The sequence below is a fragment of the Hyla sarda genome, chromosome 8 (assembly GCF_029499605.1).
Source record: "Hyla sarda isolate aHylSar1 chromosome 8, aHylSar1.hap1, whole genome shotgun sequence".
Classification (NCBI taxonomy): Eukaryota; Metazoa; Chordata; class Amphibia; order Anura; family Hylidae; genus Hyla; species Hyla sarda.
The window spans coordinates 3,236,685-3,259,492 of NC_079196.1; the positions used below are offsets into that span (position 1 = coordinate 3,236,685).

At 46.7% G+C, this 22,808-nt stretch overlaps 1 protein-coding gene across 1 annotated transcript in view; it reads right to left on the reverse strand.

Moving 5' to 3' along the window:
• The window catches only part of XRCC5 (X-ray repair cross complementing 5), a 68,432-nt gene that overhangs the window by 17,010 nt on the left and 28,614 nt on the right, over positions 1-22,808 (reverse strand). Inside the window, exons 11-14 of the mRNA XM_056536995.1 lie at positions 20,603-20,740; positions 19,214-19,304; positions 18,735-18,862; positions 3,583-3,779 (exon numbers count right to left, since the gene is read on the reverse strand). Coding sequence (XP_056392970.1) covers positions 3,583-3,779; positions 18,735-18,862; positions 19,214-19,304; positions 20,603-20,740 — 554 coding nt within the window. The remainder of the gene's footprint in view (positions 1-3,582; positions 3,780-18,734; positions 18,863-19,213; positions 19,305-20,602; positions 20,741-22,808) is intronic.

Genomic DNA, 22,808 nt, shown 5'->3' on the forward strand with positions numbered 1-22,808 from the left:
TAACTAATATAATACTGCTCCTATATACAAGAATATAACTGCTATAATACTACCTTCCTATATACAAGAGTATAACTATTATAATACTGGTCCGATATACAAGAATATAACTACTATAATACTGCTCCTATATACAAGAATATAACTACTATAATACTGCTCCTATATATACAAGAATATAACTACTATAATACTGCTCCTATATACAAGAATATAACTACTATAATACTGCCTCCTATATACAAGAATATAACTACTATAATACTGCCCCCTATATACAAGAATATAACTACTATAATACTGCCTCCTATAAACAAGAATATAACTACTATAATACTGCTCCTATATACAAGAATATAACTACTATAATACTGCTCCTATATACAAGAATATAACTACTACAATACTGCTCCTATATACAAGAATATAACTATTATAATACTGCTCCTATATACAAGAATATAACTACTATAATACTGCCTCCTATATACAAGAATATAACTACTATAATACTGCTCCTATATACAAGAATATAACTACTATAATACTGCCTCCTATATACAACAATATAACTTCTATAATACTGCTCCTATATACAAGAATATAACTACTATAATACTGCTCCTATATACAAGAATATAACTACTACAATACTGCTCCTATATACAAGAATATAACTAATATAATACTGCTCCTATATACAAGAATATAACTACTACAATACTGCCTCCTATATACAAGAATATAACTACTATAATACTGCCCCTATATACAAGAATATAACTACTATAATACTGCTCCTATATACAAGAATATAACTACTATAATACTGCCTCCTATATACAACAATATAACTTCTATAATACTGCTCCTATATACAAGAATATAACTACTATAATACTGCTCCTATATACAAGAATATAACTACTACAATACTGCTCCTATATACAAGAATATAACTAATATAATACTGCTCCTATATACAAGAATATAAACTACTACAATACTGCCTCCTATATACAAGAATATAACTGCTATAATACTACCTCCTATATACAAGAATATAACTACTATAATACTACCTCCTATATACAAGAATATAACTACTATAATACTGCTCCTATATACAAGAATATAACTACTATAATACTGCTCCTATATACAAGAATATAACTATTATAATACTGCTCCTATATACAAGAATAAAACTACTATAATACTGCTCCTATATACAAGAATATAACTACTATAATACTGCTCCTATATACAAGAATATAACTACTATAATACTGCTCCTATATATAAGAATATAACTACTATAATACTGCCCCTATATACAAGAATATAACTACTATAATACTACCTCCTATATACAAGAATATAACTACTATAATACTGCCCTTATATACAAGAATATAACTACTATAATACCGTTCCTATATACAAGAATATAACTACTATAATACTGCTCCTATATACAAGAATATAACTACTATAATACTGCTCCTATATACAAGAATATAACTACTATAATACTGCTCCTATATACAAGAATATAACTACTATTATACTGCCCCTATATACAAGAATATAACTACTATAATACTACCTCCTATATACAAGAATATAACTACTATAATACTGCCCTTATATACAAGAATATAACTACTATAATACCGTTCCTATATACAAGAATATAACTACTATAATACTGCTCCTATATACAAGAATATAACTACTATAATACTGCTCCTATATACAAGAATATAACTACTATAATACTGCTCCTATATACAAGAATATAACTACTATAATACTGCCCCTATATACAAGAATATAACTACTATAATACTACCTCCTATATACAAGAATATAACTACTATAATACTGCCCTTATATACAAGAATATAACTACTATAATACCGTTCCTATATACAAGAATAAAACTACTATAATACTGCTCCTATATACAAGAATATAACTACTATAATACTGCTCCTATATACAAGAATATAACACTATAATACCGTTCCTATATACAAGAATATAACTACTATAATACTGCTCCCTATATACAAGAATATAACTACTATAATACTGCTCCCTATATACAAGAATATAACTACTATAATACCGTTCCTATATACAAGAATATAACTACTATAATACTGCTCCCTATATACAAGAATATAACTACTATAATACCGTTCCTATATACAAGAATATAACTACTATAATACTGCTCCTATATACAAGAATATAACTACTATAATACTGCCTCCTATATACAAGAATATAACTACTATAATACTGTCTCCTATATACAAGAATATAACTACTATAATACTGCTTCTATATACAAGAATATAACTACTATGATACTGCTCCTATATACAAGAATATAACTACTATAATACTGCTCCCTATATACAAGAATATAACTACTATAATACTGCTCCTATATACAAGAATATAACTACTATAATACTGCTATGTATGATGTACATACGGTGTATATATCATCCTCGTCACCTAATTCCCCATTCTGTGCGGTCCCCTGGTATCGGTAAAGCTCTGGCGCTGCGGCGCTGCGGTCTGTAGGGGGGGGGGGGGGGCAGCGCTCACATCAGACAGGAGAAGGATTCTCTATTGTGCTCCGGAGCAGAAATCAATAATGTGCAATCAGGTCATCACGGCGTTTGTCAGGGAGTCGGCTGCAATCAAACAGGGAAAGTAGCGACCAAGAAATCAAATCTGTCGCCTAATGGAGGAGCCGGCCTCAGTGCAGAGCGCCATTAACCTCTCGTCTGCTGGCGCGATGTGTGCGGCTGATACCTGGGACGAGTCTCTCTTATGTATTATTGCAGGTTGTTATCTTGGAGACAAACAGCAAAGACAGGAAAAACAAAGATGGAGCACACTGCCCCCTGTAATACATGCGTCACATACGTCATCAGGCGGTGACATTTACCCCAGTGGCGGATAATTATACGCCCGCGGTATGACGCTGATGACCCTGAAATATCTTTGGATAAAATCTGAGCTGCTGATGATGGAGAAGAATAATTTGAGGGCCACAGTGGTCTCAAACTATGGCCCTCCAGATGCGCAAAACTTCAACACCCAGAATCCTGGACAGCAAAAGGTCTGTCTGTCTCCTCCAGAGGATGCACACTGTCCACCCAAAGGTAAATCAAGGCTTCCCTCTCATCTTATGCCTTAGTGCAGTGATCTTCAAACTGTAGCCCTGCAGCTTTTGGAAAACTACATCACCCAGCCGTTGGCTGTCCAGGCATGCTGGGAGTTGAAGTTTTGCAACATCTGGAGGGCCACAGTTTGAGACCACTGACTGACTGACTGATTTTTGGTCACATGACGAATGATAAAAAAATGTGATTAAAATAATTCAAAAAATTCAATCTACACAAAAATGGCGTCAATAAAAACAAAAAACACAGTAAAAAGCTATGAAGAAAAGATCTGCAGCCTGTTTGTGTTTGGTCCCAGTCCTGGTTTTGGTAGAAATAGTGACCGAAATATCAGTGTGAACCGAGGCCAACGGGGGAGCGAGAGGCGACTAACCTGTCAGTGAAGATGTTCTGCGCAGTCACCGGCTCCTTCTTCTTGGCCGACTCCTGGAGGGGGAAGCAGCTCTTCACCTTGGTCAGTGCAGCCTTACAGCGAGCCTTCACCGGTGCAGGGGTCTGCAGCATGTCCAGGAGATACTGATCTATGTCCGGGAGGGGGTCCTCGGGGTGGAAGGCCTTGTGCTGCAGGCACTGTCATATACAAGGAGGATACAGGTGAGAGCCTGCAGGGGGCACTGTCATATACAAGGAGGGTACAGGTGAGAGCCTGCAGGGGGCACTGTCATATACAAGGAGGATACAGGTGAGAGCCTGCAGGGGGCACTGTCATATACAAGGAGGATACAGGTGAGAGCCTGCAGGGGGCACTGTCATATACAAGGAGGATACAGGTGAGAGCCTGCAGGGGGCACTGTCATATACAAGGAGGGTACAGGTGAGAGCCTGCAGGGGGCACTGTCATATACAAGGAGGGTACAGGTGAGAGCCTGCAGGGGGCACTGTCATATACAAGGAGGGTACAGGTGATAGCCTGCAGGGGGCACTGTCATATACAAGGAGGATACAGGTGAGAGCCTGCAGGGGGCACTGTCATATACAAGGAGGATACAGGTGAGAGCCTGCAGGGGGCACTGTCATATACAAGGAGGATACAGGTGAGAGCCTGCAGGGGGCACTGTCATATACAAGGAGGGTACAGGTGAGAGCCTGCAGGGGGCACTGTCATATACAAGGAGGATACAGGTGAGAGCCTGCAGGGGGCACTGTCATATACAAGGAGGATACAGGTGAGAGCCTGCAGGGGGCACTGTCATATACAAGGAGGGTACAGGTGAGAGCCTGCAGGGGGCACTGTCATATACAAGGAGGATACAGGTGAGAGCCTGCAGGGGGCACTGTCATATACAAGGAGGATACAGGTGAGAGCCTGCAGGGGGCACTGTCATATACAAGGAGGATACAGGTGAGAGCCTGCAGGGGGCACTGTCATATACAAGGAGGATACAGGTGAGAGCCTGCAGGGGGCACTGTCATATACAAGGAGGATACAGGTGAGAGCCTGCAGGGGGCACTGTCATATACAAGGAGGATACAGGTGAGAGCCTGCAGGGGGCACTGTCATATACAAGGAGGGTACAGGTGAGAGCCTGCAGGGGGCACTGTCATATACAAGGAGGATACAGGTGAGAGCCTGCAGGGGGCACTGTCATATACAAGGAGGATACAGGTGAGAGCCTGCAGGGGGCACTGTCATATACAAGGAGGATACAGGTGAGAGCCTGCAGGGGGCACTGTCATATACAAGGAGGGTACAGGTGAGAGCCTGCAGGGGACACTGTCAAATACAAGGAGGGTACAGGTGAGAGCCTGCAGGGGGCACTGTCATATACAAGGAGGATACAGGTGAGAGCCTGCAGGGGGCACTGTCATATACAAGGAGGATACAGGTGAGAGCCTGCAGGGGGCACTGTCATATACAAGGAGGATACAGGTGAGAGCCTGCAGGGGGCACTGTCATATACAAGGAGGATACAGGTGAGAGCCTGCAGGGGGCACTGTCATATACAAGGAGGATACAGGTGAGAGCCTGCAGGGGGCACTGTCATATACAAGGAGGATACAGGTGAGAGCCTGCAGGGGGCACTGTCATATACAAGGAGGGTACAGGTGAGAGCCTGCAGGGGGCACTGTCATATACAAGGAGGATACAGGTGAGAGCCTGCAGGGGGCACTGTCATATACAAGGAGGATACAGGTGAGAGCCTGCAGGGGGCACTGTCATATACAAGGAGGGTACAGGTGAGAGCCTGCAGGGGGCACTGTCATATACAAGGAGGGTACAGGTGAGAGCCTGCAGGGGGCACTGTCATATACAAGGAGGATACAGGCGAGAGCCTGCAGGGGGCACTGTCATATACAAGGAGGATACAGGTGAGAGCCTGCAGGGGGCACTGTCATATACTACTGAACCTTAACACAGGACGAATGCTAAAACCTTTGCAAATTCCTCAGACATTGTAATACCACCTCCCAGCCTGCAGGGGGCACTGTCATATACAAGGAGGATACAGGTGAGAGCCTGCAGGGGGAATGGTCAAAAACTGCTGGAAATAGCAATTCCTCAGTGACGCCGGATGATTGCACGGAGACAGTATGATAAATAAGAATAGCGAGGGCCGCCGCGTGCCGCGCACAGTGTACGGTGATGTCACCTTGAAGTGGCGCTGGTGCCGGACAAGGGGGAGGAGAATCATTTGTTTTTTACTTTTCCTTCGTGTTGGTCGCAGAATTTTGCAGTAAAACCCAAAAAACTGAATGAAAGGTAAATATAAAAGCTACGGTGGCGGAATGTTTCCACCGCTATATCTGCGTCCTCATCGTCAAAACAAAACAAGAAGATTCTGCAGCGTCACCACAAGGCCAGTCTGCCCCATATAAAGCTCCACAACCGCCATGTTCTCCTGGATGCTACAATATTCCAAGATGTAGAAATCACAAGATAAACACATCTATGGCCCCTCCCCCGTACAGGATCAGAACACATCTATGGCCCCTCCCCCGTACAGGATCAGAACACATCTATGGCCCCTCCCCCGTACAGGATCAGAACACATCTATGGCCCCTCCCCCGTACAGGATCAGAACACATCTATGGCCCCTCCCCCGTACAGGATCAGAACACATCTATGGCCCCTCCCCCGTACAGGATCAGAACACATCTATGGCCCCTCCCCCGTACAGGATCAGAACACATCTATGGCCCCTCCCCCATACAGGATCAGAACACATCTATGGCCCTTCCCCCATACAGGATCAGAACACATCTATGGCCCCTCCCCCATACAGAATCAGAACACATCTATGGCCCCTCCCCCATACAGGATCAGAACACATCTATGGCCCTTCCCCCATACAGGATCAGAACACATCTATGGCCCCTCCCCCATACAGGATCAGAACACATCTATGGCCCCTCCCCCATACAGGATCAGAACACATCTATGGCCCCTCCCCCATACAGGATCAGAACACATCTATGGCCCCTCCCGCATACAGGATCAGAACACATCTATGGCCCCTCCCCCATACAGGATCAGAACACATCTATGGCCCCTCCCCCATACAGGATCAGAACACATCTATGGCCCATCCCCCATACAGGATCAGAACACATCTATGGCCCCTCCCCCGTACAGGATCAGAACACATCTATGGCCCTTCCCACATACAGGATCAGAACACATCTATGGCCCCTCCCCCATACAGGATCAGAACACATCTATGGCCCTTCCCCCATATAGGATCAGAACACATCTATGGCCCTTCCCACATACAGGATCAGAACACATCTATGGCCCCTCCTCCATACAGGATCAGAACACATCTATGGCCCCTCCCCCTCCTTACAGGATGAAAACACATCTATGGCCCCTTCTCCGTACAGGATCAGAACACATCTATGGCTCCTCCCACATACAGGATCAGAACACATCTATGGCCCCTCCTCCCCCGTACAGGATCAGAACACATCTATGGCCCCTCCCCCGTACAGGATCAGAACACATCTATGGCCCCTCCCCCGTACAGGATCAGAACACATCTATGGCCCCTCCCACACACAGGATCAGAACACATCTATGGCCCCTCCCCCATACAGGATCAGAACACATCTATGGCCCCTCCCCCGTACAGGATCAGAACACATCTATGGCCCCTCCCCCGTACAGGATCAGAACACATCTATGGCCCCTCCCCCGTACAGGATCAGAACACATCTATGGCCCCTCCCCCGTACAGGATCAGAACACATCTATGGCCCCTCCCCTGTACAGGATCAGAACACATCTATGGCCCCTCCCCCGTACAGGATCAGAACACATCTATGGCCCCTCCTATTCACAGGATCAAAACACATCTATGGCCCCTCCTCCTCCTTACCGGATCAGAACACATCTATGGCCCCTCCTCCTCCTCCTTACAGGATCAAAACACATCTATGGCCCCTCCTCCGTACAGGATGAGAACACATCTATGGCCCCTCCCCCTCCTTACAGGATCAGAACACATCTATGGCCCCTCCTCCTTCTTACAGGATCAGAACACATCTATGGCCCCTCCCCCTCTTACAGGATCAGAACACATCTATGGCCCCTCCTCCTCCGTACAGGATCAGAACACATCTATGGCCCCTCCTCCTCCTACTTACAGGATCACAACACATCTATGGCCCCTCCTCCTTACAAGATCAGAACACATCTATGGCCCCTCCCCCGTACAGGATCAGAACACATCTATGGCCCCTCCCCCTCCTTACAGGATCAGAACACATCTATGGCCCCTCCCCCTCCTTACAGGATCAGAACACATCTATGGCCCCTCCTCCTCCGTACAGGATCAGAACACATCTATGGCCCCTCCTCCTCCGTACAGGTTCAGAACACATCTATGGCCCCTCCCCCTCCTTACAGGATCAGAACACATCTATGGCCCCTCCCCCTCCTTACAGGATCAGAACACATCTATGGCCCCTCCTCCTCCTTACAGGATCAGAACACATCTATGGCCCCTCCCCCTCCTTACAGGATCAGAACACATCTATGGCCCCTCCCCCTCCTTACAGGATCAGAACACATCTATGGCCCCTCCCCCTCCTTACAGGATCAGAACACATCTATGGCCCCTCCCCCGTACAGGATAGGATCAGAACACATCTATGGCCCCTCCCCCTCCTTACAGGATCAGAACACATCTATGGCCCCTCCCCCTCCTTACAGGATCAGAACACATCTATGGCCCCTCCTCCTCCGTACAGGATCAGAACACATCTATGGCCCCTCCTCCTCCTACTTACAGGATCACAACACATCTATGGCCCCTCCTCCTTACAAGATCAGAACACATCTATGGCCCCTCCCCCGTACAGGATCAGAACACATCTATGGCCCCTCCCCCTCCTTACAGGATCAGAACACATCTATGGCCCCTCCCCCTCCTTACAGGATCAGAACACATCTATGGCCCCTCCTCCTCCGTACAGGATCAGAACACATCTATGGCCCCTCCTCCTCCTTACAGGATCAGAACACATCTATGGCCCCTCCCCCTCCTTACAGGATCAGAACACATCTATGGCCCCTCCTCCTCCGTACAGGATCAGAACACATCTATGGCCCCTCCTCCTCCTACTTACAGGATCACAACACATCTATGGCCCCTCCTCCTTACAAGATCAGAACACATCTATGGCCCCTCCCCCGTAAAGGATCAGAACACATCTATGGCCCCTCCCCCTCCTTACAGGATCAGAACACATCTATGGCCCCTCCCCCTCCTTACAGGATCAGAACACATCTATGGCCCCTCCTCCTCCGTACAGGATCAGAACACATCTATGGCCCCTCCTCCTCCGTACAGGATCAGAACACATCTATGGCCCCTCCCCCTCCTTACAGGATCAGAACACATCTATGGCCCCTCCCCCTCCTTACAGGATCAGAACACATCTATGGCCCCTCCCCCTCCTTACAGGATCAGAACACATCTATGGCCCCTCCCCGTACAGGATAGGATCAGAACACATCTATGGCCCCTCCCCCTCCTTACAGGATCAGAACACATCTATGGCCCCTCCCCCTCCTTACAGGATCAGAACACATCTATGGCCCCTCCTCCTCCGTACAGGATCAGAACACATCTATGGCCCCTCCCCCTCCTTACAGGATCAGAACACATCTATGGCCCCTCCTCCTCCTTACAGGATCAGAACACATCTATGGCCCCTCCCCCTCCTTACAGGATCAGAACACATCTATGGCTCCTCGTCCGTACAGGATTGGATCAGAACACATCTATGGCCCCTCCCCCTCCTCCGTACAGGATCAGAACACATCTATGGCCCCTCCTCCTCCTCCGTACAGGATCAGAACACATCTATGGCCCCTCCTCCTCCTTACAGGATCAGAACACATCTATGGCCCCTCCCACGTACAGGATCAGAACACATCTATGGCCCCTCCCACGTACAGGATCAGAACACATCTATGGCCCCTCCTCCTCCTTACAGGATCAGAACACATCTATGGCCCCTCCCCCTCCTTACAGGATCAGAACACATATGTGGCCCCTCCCCCTCCTTACAGGATCAGAACACATCTATGGCCCCTCCCCCTCCTTACAGGATCAGAACACATCTATGGCCCCTCCCCCTCCTTACAGGATCAGAACACATCTATGGCTCCTCCTCCTTACAGGATCAGAACACATCTATGGCCCCTCCTCCTCCTTACAGGATCAGAACACATCTATGGCCCCTCCCCCTCCTTACAGGATCAGAACACATCTATGGCTCCTCCTCCTTACAGGATCAGAACACATCTATGGCCCCTCCCCCTCCTTAGAGGATCAGAACACATCTATGGCTCCTCCTCCGTACAGGATCAGAACACATCTATGGCCCCTCCCCCTCCTTACAGGATCAGAATACATCTATGGCCCCTCCTCCTCCTTACAGGATCAGAACACATCTATGGCCCCTCCTCCTCCTTACAGGATCAGAACACATCTATGGCCCCTCCTCCTCCTTACAGGATCAGAACACATCTATGGCTCCTCGTCCGTACAGGATTGGATCAGAACACATCTATGGCCCCTCCCCCTCCTCCGTACAGGATCAGAACACATCTATGGCCCCTCCTCCTCCTCCGTACAGAATCAGAACACATCTATGGCCCCTCCCACGTACAGGATCAGAACACATCTATGGCCCCTCCTCCTCCTCCGTACAGGATCAGAACACATCTATGGCCCCTCCCACGTACAGGATCAGAACACATCTATGGCCCCTCCTCCTCCTCCGTACAGGATCAGAACACATCTATGGCCCCTCCCACGTACAGGATCAGAACACATCTACGGCCCTTCCCCCGTACAGGATCAGAACACATCTATGGCCCCTCCTCCCCCTCCTTACAGGATCAGAACACATCTATGGCCCCTCCCCCTCCTTACAGGATCAGAACACATCTATGGCCCCTCCTCCTCCGTACAGGATCAGAACACATCTATGGCCCCTCCCCCTCCTTACAGGATCAGAACACATCTATGGCCCCTCCTCCTCCATACAGGAACAGAACACATCTATGGCCCCTCCCCCTCCTTACAGGATCAGAACACATCTATGGCCCCTCCTCCTCCATACAGGAACAGAACACATCTATGGCCCCTCCCCCTCCTTACAGGATCAGAACACATCTATGGCCCCTCCCCCTCTTTACAGGATCAGAACACATCTATGGCCCCTCCCCCTCCTTACAGGATCAGAACACATCTATGGCCCCTCCCCCTCCTTACAGGATCAGAACACATCTATGGCCCCCTCCCCCTCCTTACAGGATGAGAACACATCTATGGCCCCTCCTCCTCCTCCGTACAGGATCAGAACACATCTATGGCCCCTCCTCCTCCTCCGTACAGGATCAGAACACATCTATGGCCCCTCCCACGTACAGGATCAGAATACATATATGGCCCCTCCCACGTACAGGATCAGAACACATCTATGGCCCCTCCTCCTCCTTACAGGATCAGAACACATCTATGGCCCCTCCCCCTCCTTACAGGATCAGAACACATATGTGGCCCCTCCCCCTCCTTACAGGATCAGAACACATCTATGGCCCCTCCCCCTCCTTACAGGATCAGAACACATCTATGGCCCCTCCCCCTCCTTACAGGATCAGAACACATCTATGGCTCCTCCTCCTTACAGGATCAGAACACATCTATGGCCCCTCCTCCTCCTTACAGGATCAGAACACATCTATGGCCCCTCCCCCTCCTTACAGGATCAGAACACATCTATGGCTCCTCCTCCTTACAGGATCAGAACACATCTATGGCCCCTCCCCCTCCTTACAGGATCAGAACACATCTATGGCCCCTCCTCCTCCTTACAGGATCAGAACACATCTATGGCCCCTCCTCCTCCTTACAGGATCAGAACACATCTATGGCTCCTCGTCCGTACAGGATTGGATCAGAACACATCTATGGCCCCTCCCCCTCCTCCGTACAGGATCAGAACACATCTATGGCCCCTCCTCCTCCTCCGTACAGGATCAGAACACATCTATGGCCCCTCCCACGTACAGGATCAGAACACATCTATGGCCCCTCCTCCTCCTCCGTACAGGATCAGAACACATCTATGGCCCCTCCCATGTACAGGATCAGAACACATCTATGGCCCCTCCTCCTCCTCCGTACAGGATCAGAACACATCTATGGCCCCTCCCACGTACAGGATCAGAACACATCTACGGCCCCTCCCCCGTACAGGATCAGAACACATCTATGGCCCCTCCTCCCCCTCCTTACAGGATCAGAACACATCTATGGCCCCTCCCCCTCCTTACAGGATCAGAACACATCTATGGCCCCTCCCCCTCCTTACAGGATCAGAACACATCTATGGCCCCTCCCCCTCCTTACAGGATCAGAACACATCTATGGCCCCTCCCCCTCCTTACAGGATCAGAACACATCTATGGCCCCTCCTCCTCCTTACAGGATCAGAACACATCTATGGCCCCTCCTCCTCCTTACAGGATCAGAACACATCTATGGCCCCTCCCACGTACAGGATCAGAACACATCTATGGCCCCTCCTCCTCCGTACAGGATCAGAACACATCTATGGCCCCTCCTCCTCCTCCGTACAGGATCAGAACACATCTATGGCCCCTCCCACGTACAGGATCAGAACACATCTATGGCCCCTCCTCCTCCTCCGTACAGGATCAGAACACATCTATGGCCCCTCTCACGTACAGGATCAGAACACATCTACGGCCCCTCCCCCGTACAGGATCAGAACACATCTATGGCCCCTCCTCCCCCTCCTTACAGGATCAGAACACATCTATGGCCCCTCCCCCTCCTTACAGGATCAGAACACATCTATGGCCCCTCCTCCTCCTTACAGGATCAGAACACATCTATGGCCCCTCCTCCTCCTTACAGGATCAGAACACATCTATGGCCCCTCCCCCTCCTTACAGGATCAGAACACATCTATGGCCCCTCCCCCTCCTTACAGGATCAGAACACATCTATGGCTCCTCCTTACAGGATCAGAACACATCTATGGCCCCTCCTCCTCCTTACAGGATCAGAACACATCTATGGCCCCTCCTCCTCCTTACAGGATCAGCACACATCTATGGCCCCTCCCACGTACAGGATCAGAACACATCTATGGCCCCTCCCACGTACAGAATCAGAACACATCTATGGCCCCTCCTCCTCCTTACAGGATCAGAACACATCTATGGCCCCTCCCCCTCCTTACAGGATCAGAACACATATGTGGCCCCTCCTTACAGGATCAGAACACATCTATGGCCCCTCCCCCTCCTTACAGGATCAGAACACATCTATGGCCCCTCCCCCTCCTTACAGGATCAGAACACATCTATGGCTCCTCCTCCTTACAGGATCAGAACACATCTATGGCCCCTCCCCCTCCTTACAGGATCAGAACACATCTATGGCCCCTCCCCCTCCTTACAGGATCAGAACACATCTATGGCTCCTCCTCCTTACAGGATCAGAACACCTCTATGGCCCCTCCCCCTCCTTACAGGATCAGAACACATCTATGGCTCCTCCTCCGTACAGAATCAGAACACATCTATGGCCCCTCCCCCTCCTTACAGGATCAGAACACATCTATGGCCCCTCCTCCTCCTTACAGGATCAGAACACATCTATGGCCCCTCCTCCTCCTTACAGGATCAGAACACATCTATGGCTCCTCGTCCGTACAGGATTGGATCAGAACACATCTATGGCCCCTCCCCCTCCTCCGTACAGGATCAGAACACATCTATGGCCCCTCCTCCTCCTCCGTACAGGATCAGAACACATCTATGGCCCCTCCTCCTCCTCCGTACAGGATCAGAACACATCTATGGCCCCTCCCACGTACAGGATCAGAACACATCTATGGCCCCTCCTCCTCCTCCGTACAGGATCAGAACACATCTACGGCCCCTCCCCCGTACAGGATCAGAACACATCTATGGCCCCTCCTCCCCCTCCTTACAGGATCAGAACACATCTATGGCCCCTCCCCCTCCTTACAGGATCAGAACACATCTATGGCCCCTCCTCCTCCTTTCAGGATCAGAACACATCTATGGCCCCTCCTCCTCCTTACAGGATCAGAACACATCTATGGCCCCTCCTCCTCCTTACAGGATCAGAACACATCTATGGCCCCTCCCCCTCCTTACAGGATCAGAACACATCTATGGCCCCTCCCCCTCCTTACAGGATCAGAACACATCTATGGCCCCTCCTCCTCCTTACAGGATCAGAACACATCTATGGCCCCTCCTCCTCCTTACAGGATCAGAACACATCTATGGCCCCTCCCACGTACAGGATCAGAACACATCTATGGCCCCTCCTCCTCCGTACAGGATCAGAACACATCTATGGTGCCTCCTCCTCCTCCGTACAGGATCAGAACACATCTATGGCCCCTCCCACGTACAGGATCAGAACACATCTACGGCCCCTCCCCCGTACAGGATCAGAACACATCTATGGCCCCTCCTCCCCCTCCTTACAGGATCAGAACACATCTATGGCCCCTCCCCCTCCTTACAGGATCAGAACACATCTATGGCCCCTCCTCCTCCTTACAGGATCAGAACACATCTATGCCCCCTCCTCCTCCTTACAGGATCAGAACACATCTATGGCCCCTCCCCCTCCTTACAGGATCAGAACACATCTATGGCCCCTCCCCCTCCTTACAGGATCAGAACACATCTATGGCCCCTCCCACGTACAGGATCAGAACACATCTATGGCCCCTCCTCCTCCTTACAGGATCAGAACACATCTATGGCCCCTCCCCCTCCTTACAGGATCAGAACACATATGTGGCCCCTCCTTACAGGATCAGAACACATCTATGGCCCCTCCCCCTCCTTACAGGATCAGAACACATCTATGGCCCCTCCCCCTCCTTACAGGATCAGAACACATCTATGGCTCCTCCTCCTTACAGGATCAGAACACATCTATGGCCCCTCCTCCTCCTTACAGGATCAGAACACATCTATGGCCCCTCCCCCTCCTTACAGGATCAGAACACATCTATGGCTCCTCCTCCTTACAGGATCAGAACACCTCTATGGCCCCTCCCCCTCCTTACAGGATCAGAACACATCTATGGCTCCTCCTCCGTACAGAATCAGAACACATCTATGGCCCCTCCCCCTCCTTACAGGATCAGAACACATCTATGGCCCCTCCTCCTCCTTACAGGATCAGAACACATCTATGGCCCCTCCTCCTCCTTACAGGATCAGAACACATCTATGGCTCCTCGTCCGTACAGGATTGGATCAGAACACATCTATGGCCCCTCCCCCTCCTCCGTACAGGATCAGAACACATCTATGGCCCCTCCTCCTCCTCCGTACAGGATCAGAACACATCTATGGCCCCTCCCACGTACAGGATCAGAACACATCTATGGCCCCTCCTCCTCCTCCGTACAGGATCAGAACACATCTATGGCCCCTCCCACGTACAGGATCAGAACACATCTATGGCCCCTCCTCCTCCTCCGTACAGGATCAGAACACATCTATGGCCCCTCCCACGTACAGGATCAGAACACATCTACGGCCCCTCCCCCGTACAGGATCAGAACACATCTATGGCCCCTCCTCCCCCTCCTTACAGGATCAGAACACATCTATGGCCCCTCCCCCTCCTTACAGGATCAGAACACATCTATGGCCCCTCCTCCTCCTTACAGGATCAGAACACATCTATGGCCCCTCCTCCTCCTTACAGGATCAGAACACATCTATGGCCCCTCCTCCTCCTTACAGGATCAGAACACATCTATGGCCCCTCCCCCTCCTTACAGGATCAGAACACATCTATGGCCCCTCCTCCTCCTTACAGGATCAGAACACATCTATGGCCCCTCCTCCTCCTTACAGGATCAGAACACATCTATGGCCCCTCCTCCTCCTTACAGGATCAGAACACATCTATGGCCCCTCCTCCTCCTTACAGGATCAGAACACATCTATGGCCCCTCCCACGTGCAGGATCAGAACACATCTATGGCCCCTCCTCCTCCGTACAGGATCAGAACACATCTATGGTGCCTCCTCCTCCTCCGTACAGGATCAGAACACATCTATGGCCCCTCCCACGTACAGGATCAGAACACATCTATGGCCCCTCCTCCTCCTCCGTACAGGATCAGAACACATCTATGGCCCCTCCCACGTACAGGATCAGAACACATCTACGGCCCCTCCCCCGTACAGGATCAGAACACATCTATGGCCCCTCCTCCCCCTCCTTACAGGATCAGAACACATCTATGGCCCCTCCCCCTCCTTACAGGATCAGAACACATCTATGGCCCCTCCTCCTCCTTACAGGATCAGAACACATCTATGCCCCCTCCTCCTCCTTACAGGATCAGAACACATCTATGGCCCCTCCCCCTCCTTACAGGATCAGAACACATCTATGGCCCCTCCCCCTCCTTACAGGATCAGAACACATCTATGGCCCCTCCTCCTCCTTACAGGATCAGAACACATCTATGGCCCCTCCTCCTCCTTACAGGATCAGAACACATCTATGGCCCCTCCTCCTCCTCACAGGATCAGAACACATCTATGGCCCCTCCCACGTACAGGATCAGAACACATCTATGGCCCCTCCCACGTACAGGATCAGAACACATCTATGGCCCCTCCTCCTCCTTACAGGATCAGAACACATCTATGGCCCCTCCCCCTCCTTACAGGATCAGAACACATCTATGGCTCCTCCTCCGTACAGGATCAGAACACATCTATGGCCCCTCCTCCTCCTTACAGGATCAGAACACATCTATGGCCCCTCCCCCTCCGTACAGGATCAGAACACATCTAATGCCCCTCCACCTCCTTACAGGATCAGAACACATCTATGGCTCCTCCTCCGTACAGGATCAGAACACATTTATGGCCCCTCCTCCTCCGTACAGGACCAGAACACATCTATGGCCCCTCCCCCGTACAGGATCAGAGCACATCTATGGCCCCTCCCCCTCCTTACAGGATCAGAACACATCTATGGCCCCTCCCCTGTACAGGATCAGAACACATCTATGGCTCCTCCTCCTCCTTACATGATCAGAACACATCAATGGTCCCTCCCCCTCCTTACAGGATCAGAACACATCTATGGCCCCTCCCCCTCCTTACAGGATCAGAACACATCTATGGCCCCTCCCCCTCCTTACAGGATCAGAACACATCTATGGCCCCTCCCCCTCCTTACAGGATCAGAACACATCTATGGCCCCTCCTCCTCCGTACAGGATCAGAGCACATCTATGGCCCCTCCTCCTCCTCCGTACAGGATCAGAACACATTTATGGCCCCTCCTCCTCCGTACATGATCAGAACACATCAATGGTCCCTCCCCCTCCTTACAGGATCAGAACACATCTATGGCCCCTCCCCCTCCTTACAGGATCAGAACATATCTATGGCCCCTCCCCCTCCTTACAGGATCAGAACACATCTATGGCCCCTCCCCCTCCTTACAGGATCAGAACACATCTATGGCCCCTCCCCCTCCTTACAGGATCAGAACACATCTATGGCCCCTCCCCCTCCTTACAGGATCAGAACACATCTATGGCCCCTCCTCCTCCGTACAGGATCAGAGCACATCTATGGCCCCTCCTCCTCCTCCGTACAGGATCAGAACACATTTATGGCCCCTCCCCCTCCTTACAGGATCAGAACACATCTATGGCCCCTCCCCCTCCGTACAGGATCAGAACACATCTATGGCCCCTCCCCCTCCTAACAGGATCAGAACACATCTATGGCCCCTCCCCCTTACAGGATCAGAACACATCTATGGCCCCTCCTCCTCCTCCGTACAGGATCAGAACATATCTATGGCCCCTCCCCCTCCTTACAGGATCAGAACACATCTATGGCCCCTACCCCTCCTTACAGGATCAGAACACATCTATGGCCCCTCCCCCTCCTTACAGGATCAGAACATATCTATGACCCCTCCCCCTCCTTACAGGATCAGAACACATCTATGGCCCCTCCCCCGTACAGGATCAGAACACATCTATGGCCCCTCCCCCATACAGGATCAGAACACATCTATGGCCCATCCCCCGTACAGGATCAGAACACATCTATGGCCCCTCCCCCGTACAGGATCAGAGCACATCTATGGCCCCTCCCCCTCCTTACAGGATCAGAACACATCTATGGCCCCTCCCCCTCCTTACAGGATCAGAACACATCTATGGCCCCTCCCCCTCCTAACAGGATCAGAACACATCTATGGCCCCTCCCCCTCCTTACAGGATCAGAACACATCTATGGCCCCTCCCCCTCCTTACAGGATCAGAACACATCTATGGCCCCTCCCCCTCCTTACAGGATCAGAACACATCTATGGCCCCTCCTCCTCCGTACAGGATCAGAGCACATCTATGGCCCCTCCCCCTCCTTACAGGATCAGAACACATCTATGGCCCCTCCTCCTCCGTACAGGATCAGAACACATCTATGGCCCCTCCTCCTCCTCCGTACAGGATCAGAACACATTTATGGCCCCTCCTCCTCCGTACAGGATCAGAACACATCTATGGTCCCTCCCCCTCCTTACAGGATCAGAACACATCTATGTCCCCTCCCCCTCCTTACAGGATCAGAGCACATCTATGGCCCCTCCCCCGTACAGGATCAGAACACATCTATGGCCCCTCCTCCTCCGTACAGGATCAGAACACATCTATGGCCCCTCCTCCTCCGTACAGGATCAGAACAAATCTATGGCCCCTCCTCCTCCGTACAGGATCAGAACACATCTATGGCCCCTCCCCCGTACAGGATCAGAACACATCTATGGCCCATCCCCCGTACAGGATCAGAACACATCTATGGCCCCTCCCCCGTACAGGATCAGAGCACATATATGGCCCCTCCCCCTCCTTACAGGATCAGAGCACATCTATGGCCCCTCCCCCTCCTTACAGGATCAGGTCACTGGAATGAGGAGTAAATAAGATTTTACCTGGAATAATCTCTGAAACTGAGGATTTGGGATTTTACTTGGTTTCAATAAATCTTCAACCCCCTCCTCATCCTCATGGACCAAACTCATCGTGTCAATCAGAGAGTCCACGGCCGAGAGCTGAGCATCTGCAGCAACATAAGAGATTAGTGACAGGAGGAACAACAGAGGACCAAGGGAATAACACGACATCTACAACACTACTGTACCTGAGGGCTTCACCTTCACATAAGAGATCAGTGACAGGAGGAACAACAGAGGAACAAGGGAATAACAAGACATCTACAACACTACTGTACCTGAGGGCTTCACCTTCACATAAGAGATCAGTGACAGGAGGAACAACAGAGGAACAAGGGAATAACAAGACATCTACAACACTACTGTACCTGAGGGCTTCACCTTCACATAAGAGATCAGTGACAGGAGGAACAACAGAGGAACAAGGGAATAACACGACATCTACAACACTACTGTACCTGAGGGCTTCACCTTCTTCTTATTACTGAGAGATGAGAAGAGATACTGACGGAGATCCTCCATATACGGCATCTGTACATACACCAGACACTGAGAGGAAAGCAGAAGAGTGAGCGCAGCTCTGGGGTATAATACAGGATATAACTCAGGATCAGTACAGGATAAGTAATGTAATGTATATACACAGTGACCTCACCAGCAGAATAGTGAGTACAGCTCTGGGGTATAATACAGGATATAACTCAGGATCAGTACAGGATAAGTAATGTAATGTATGTACACAGTGACCTCACCAGCAGAATAGTGAGTACAGCTCTGGAGTATAATACAGGATATAACTCAGGATCAGTACAGGATAAGTAATGTAATGTATGTACACAGTGACCTCACCAGCAGAATAGTGAGTACAGCTCTGGAGTATAATACAGGATATAACTCAGGATCAGTACAGGATAAGTAATGTAATGTACATACACAGTGACCTCACCAGCAGAATAGTGAGTACAGCTCTGGGGTATAATACAGGATATAACTCAGGATCAGTATAGGATAAGTAATGTAATGTATGTACACAGTGACCTCACCAGCAGAATAGTGAGTACAGCTCTGGAGTATAATACAGGATATAACTCAGGATCAGTACAGGATAAGTAATGTAATGTACATACACAGTGACCTCACCAGCAGAATAGTGAGTACAGCTCTGGGGTATAATACAGGATATAACTCAGGATCAGTACAGGATAAGTAATGTAATGTATATACACAGTGACCTCACCAGCAGAATAGTGAGTACAGCTCTGGAGTATAATACAGGATATAACTCAGGATCAGTACAGGATAAGTAATGTAATGTATGTACACAGTGACCTCACCAGCAGAATAGTGAGTACAGCTCTGGAGTATAATACAGGATATAACTCAGGATCAGTACAGGATAAGTAATGTAATGTATGTACACAGTGATCTCACCAGCAGAATAGTGAGTACAGCTCTGGGGTATAATACAGGATATAACTCAGGGTCAGTACAGGATAAGTAATGTAATGTATGTACTCAGTGACCTCACCAGCAGAATAGTGAGTACAGCTCTGGGGTATAATACAGGATATAACTCAGGATCAGTATAGGATAAGTAATGTAATGTATGTACACAGTGATCTCACCAGCAGAATAGTGAGTGCAGCTCTGGAGTATAATACAGGATATAACTCAGGATCAGTACAGGATAAGTAATGTAATGTATATACACAGTGACCTCACCAGCAGAATAGTGAGTACAGCTCTGGAGTATAATACAGGATATAACTCAGGATCAGTATAGGATCAGTAATGTAATCTGTTTTTTTTATAGTAAATGTTCATTATTACAAATAAATATCAGTCACCTCATATTTCTCCTTGATACACGGGAACGCCACTCCGACCTGAGGGTTAGAGATTCTGTTGTAGGCGTAGCGTACGATGGCCACCATTTCCATGTCATGAAGAGCATGAATTAAAGCGGAGAGAGCAACTGCAGCGGCCTAAAGGACAGAACCAGTATATTATATGAGAAGTATATAGTATATATTATAGCACATGATGAGTATATTGTATAATATAATACATGAGAAGTATATAGTATATATTATAGCACATGAGAAGTATATTGTATAATATAATACATGAGGAGTATATAGTATATATTATAGCACATGAGGAGTATATTGTATAATATAATACATGAGGAGTATATAGTATATATTATAGCACATGAGAAGTATATTGTATAATATAATACATGAGGAGTATATAGTATATATTATAGCACATGAGGAGTATATTGTATAATATAATACATGAGAAGTATATAGTGTATAATATAATACATGAGAAGTATATAGTATATATTATAGCACATGAGGAGTATATAGTGTATAATATAATACATGAGAAGTATATAGTATATATTATAGCACATGAGGAGTATATAGTGTATAATATAGCACATGAGGAGTATATAGTGTATAATATAGTACATGAGGAGTATATAGTGTATAATATAATACATGAGGAGTATATAGTGTATAATATAATACATGAGAAGTATATAGTATATATTATAGCACATGAGGAGTATATAGTGTATAATATAGCACATGAGGAGTATATAGTGTATAATATAGTACATGAGGAGTATATAGTGTATAATATAGTTCATGAGGAGTATATAGTGTATAATATAGCACATGAGAAGTATATAGTAAATAATATAATACAAGAGGAGCATATAGTGTATAATATAGTACATGAGAAGTATATAGTATATAATATAATACATGAGAAGTATATAGTAAATAATATAATACATGAGGAGTATATAGTAAATAATATAATACATGAGGAGTATATAGTAAATAATAGTAAATGAGAAGTATATAGTAAATAATATAATACATGAGAAGTATATAGTAAATAATATAATACATGAGGAGTATATAGTAAATAATAGTAAATGAGAAGTATATAGTAAATAATATAATACATGAGGAGTATATAGTGTATAATATAGTACATGAGAAGTATATAGTATATAATATAGTACATGAGAAGTATATAATATAATACATGAGAAGTATATAGTGTATAATATAATACATGAGAAGTATATAATATAATACATGAGAAGTATATAGTGTATAATATAATACATGAGAAGTATATAGTATACAATATAATACATGAGGAGTATATAGTATATAATATAATACATGAGGAGTATATAATATATAATATAATACATGAGAAGTATATAGTAAATAATATAATACATGAGGAGTATATAGTGTATAATAATACATGAGAAGTATATAGTATATAATATAATACATGATGAGTATATAGTATATAATATAATACATGATAAGTATATAGTAAATAATATAATACATGAGGAGTATATAGTGTATAATATAGTACATGAGAAGTATATAGTATATAATATAGTACATGAGAAGTATATAATATAATACATGAGAAGTATATAGTGTATAATATAATACATGAGAAGTATATAATATAATACATGAGAAGTATATAGTGTATAATATAATACATGAGAAGTATATAGTAAATAATATAATACATGAGGAGTATATAGTGTATAATATAATACATGAGAAGTATATAGTATATAATATAGTACATGATGAGTATATAGTATATAATATAATACATGAGGAGTATATAGTATATAATATAGTACATGAGAAGTATATAGTATATAATACATGATAAGTATACAGTACATGAGTATATAGTGTATAATATAATACATGAGAAGTATATAGTAAATAATATAATACATGAGGAGTATATAGTGTATAATATAATACATGAGAAGTATATAGTAAATAATATAATACATGAGTATATAGTGTATAATATAATACATGAGAAGTATATAGTATATAATATAGTACATGAGAAGTATATAGTATATAATATAATACATGAGAAGTATATAGTGTATAATATAATACATGAGAAGTATGTAGTGTATAATATAATATAATACATGAGGAGTATATAGTATATAATATAATACATGAG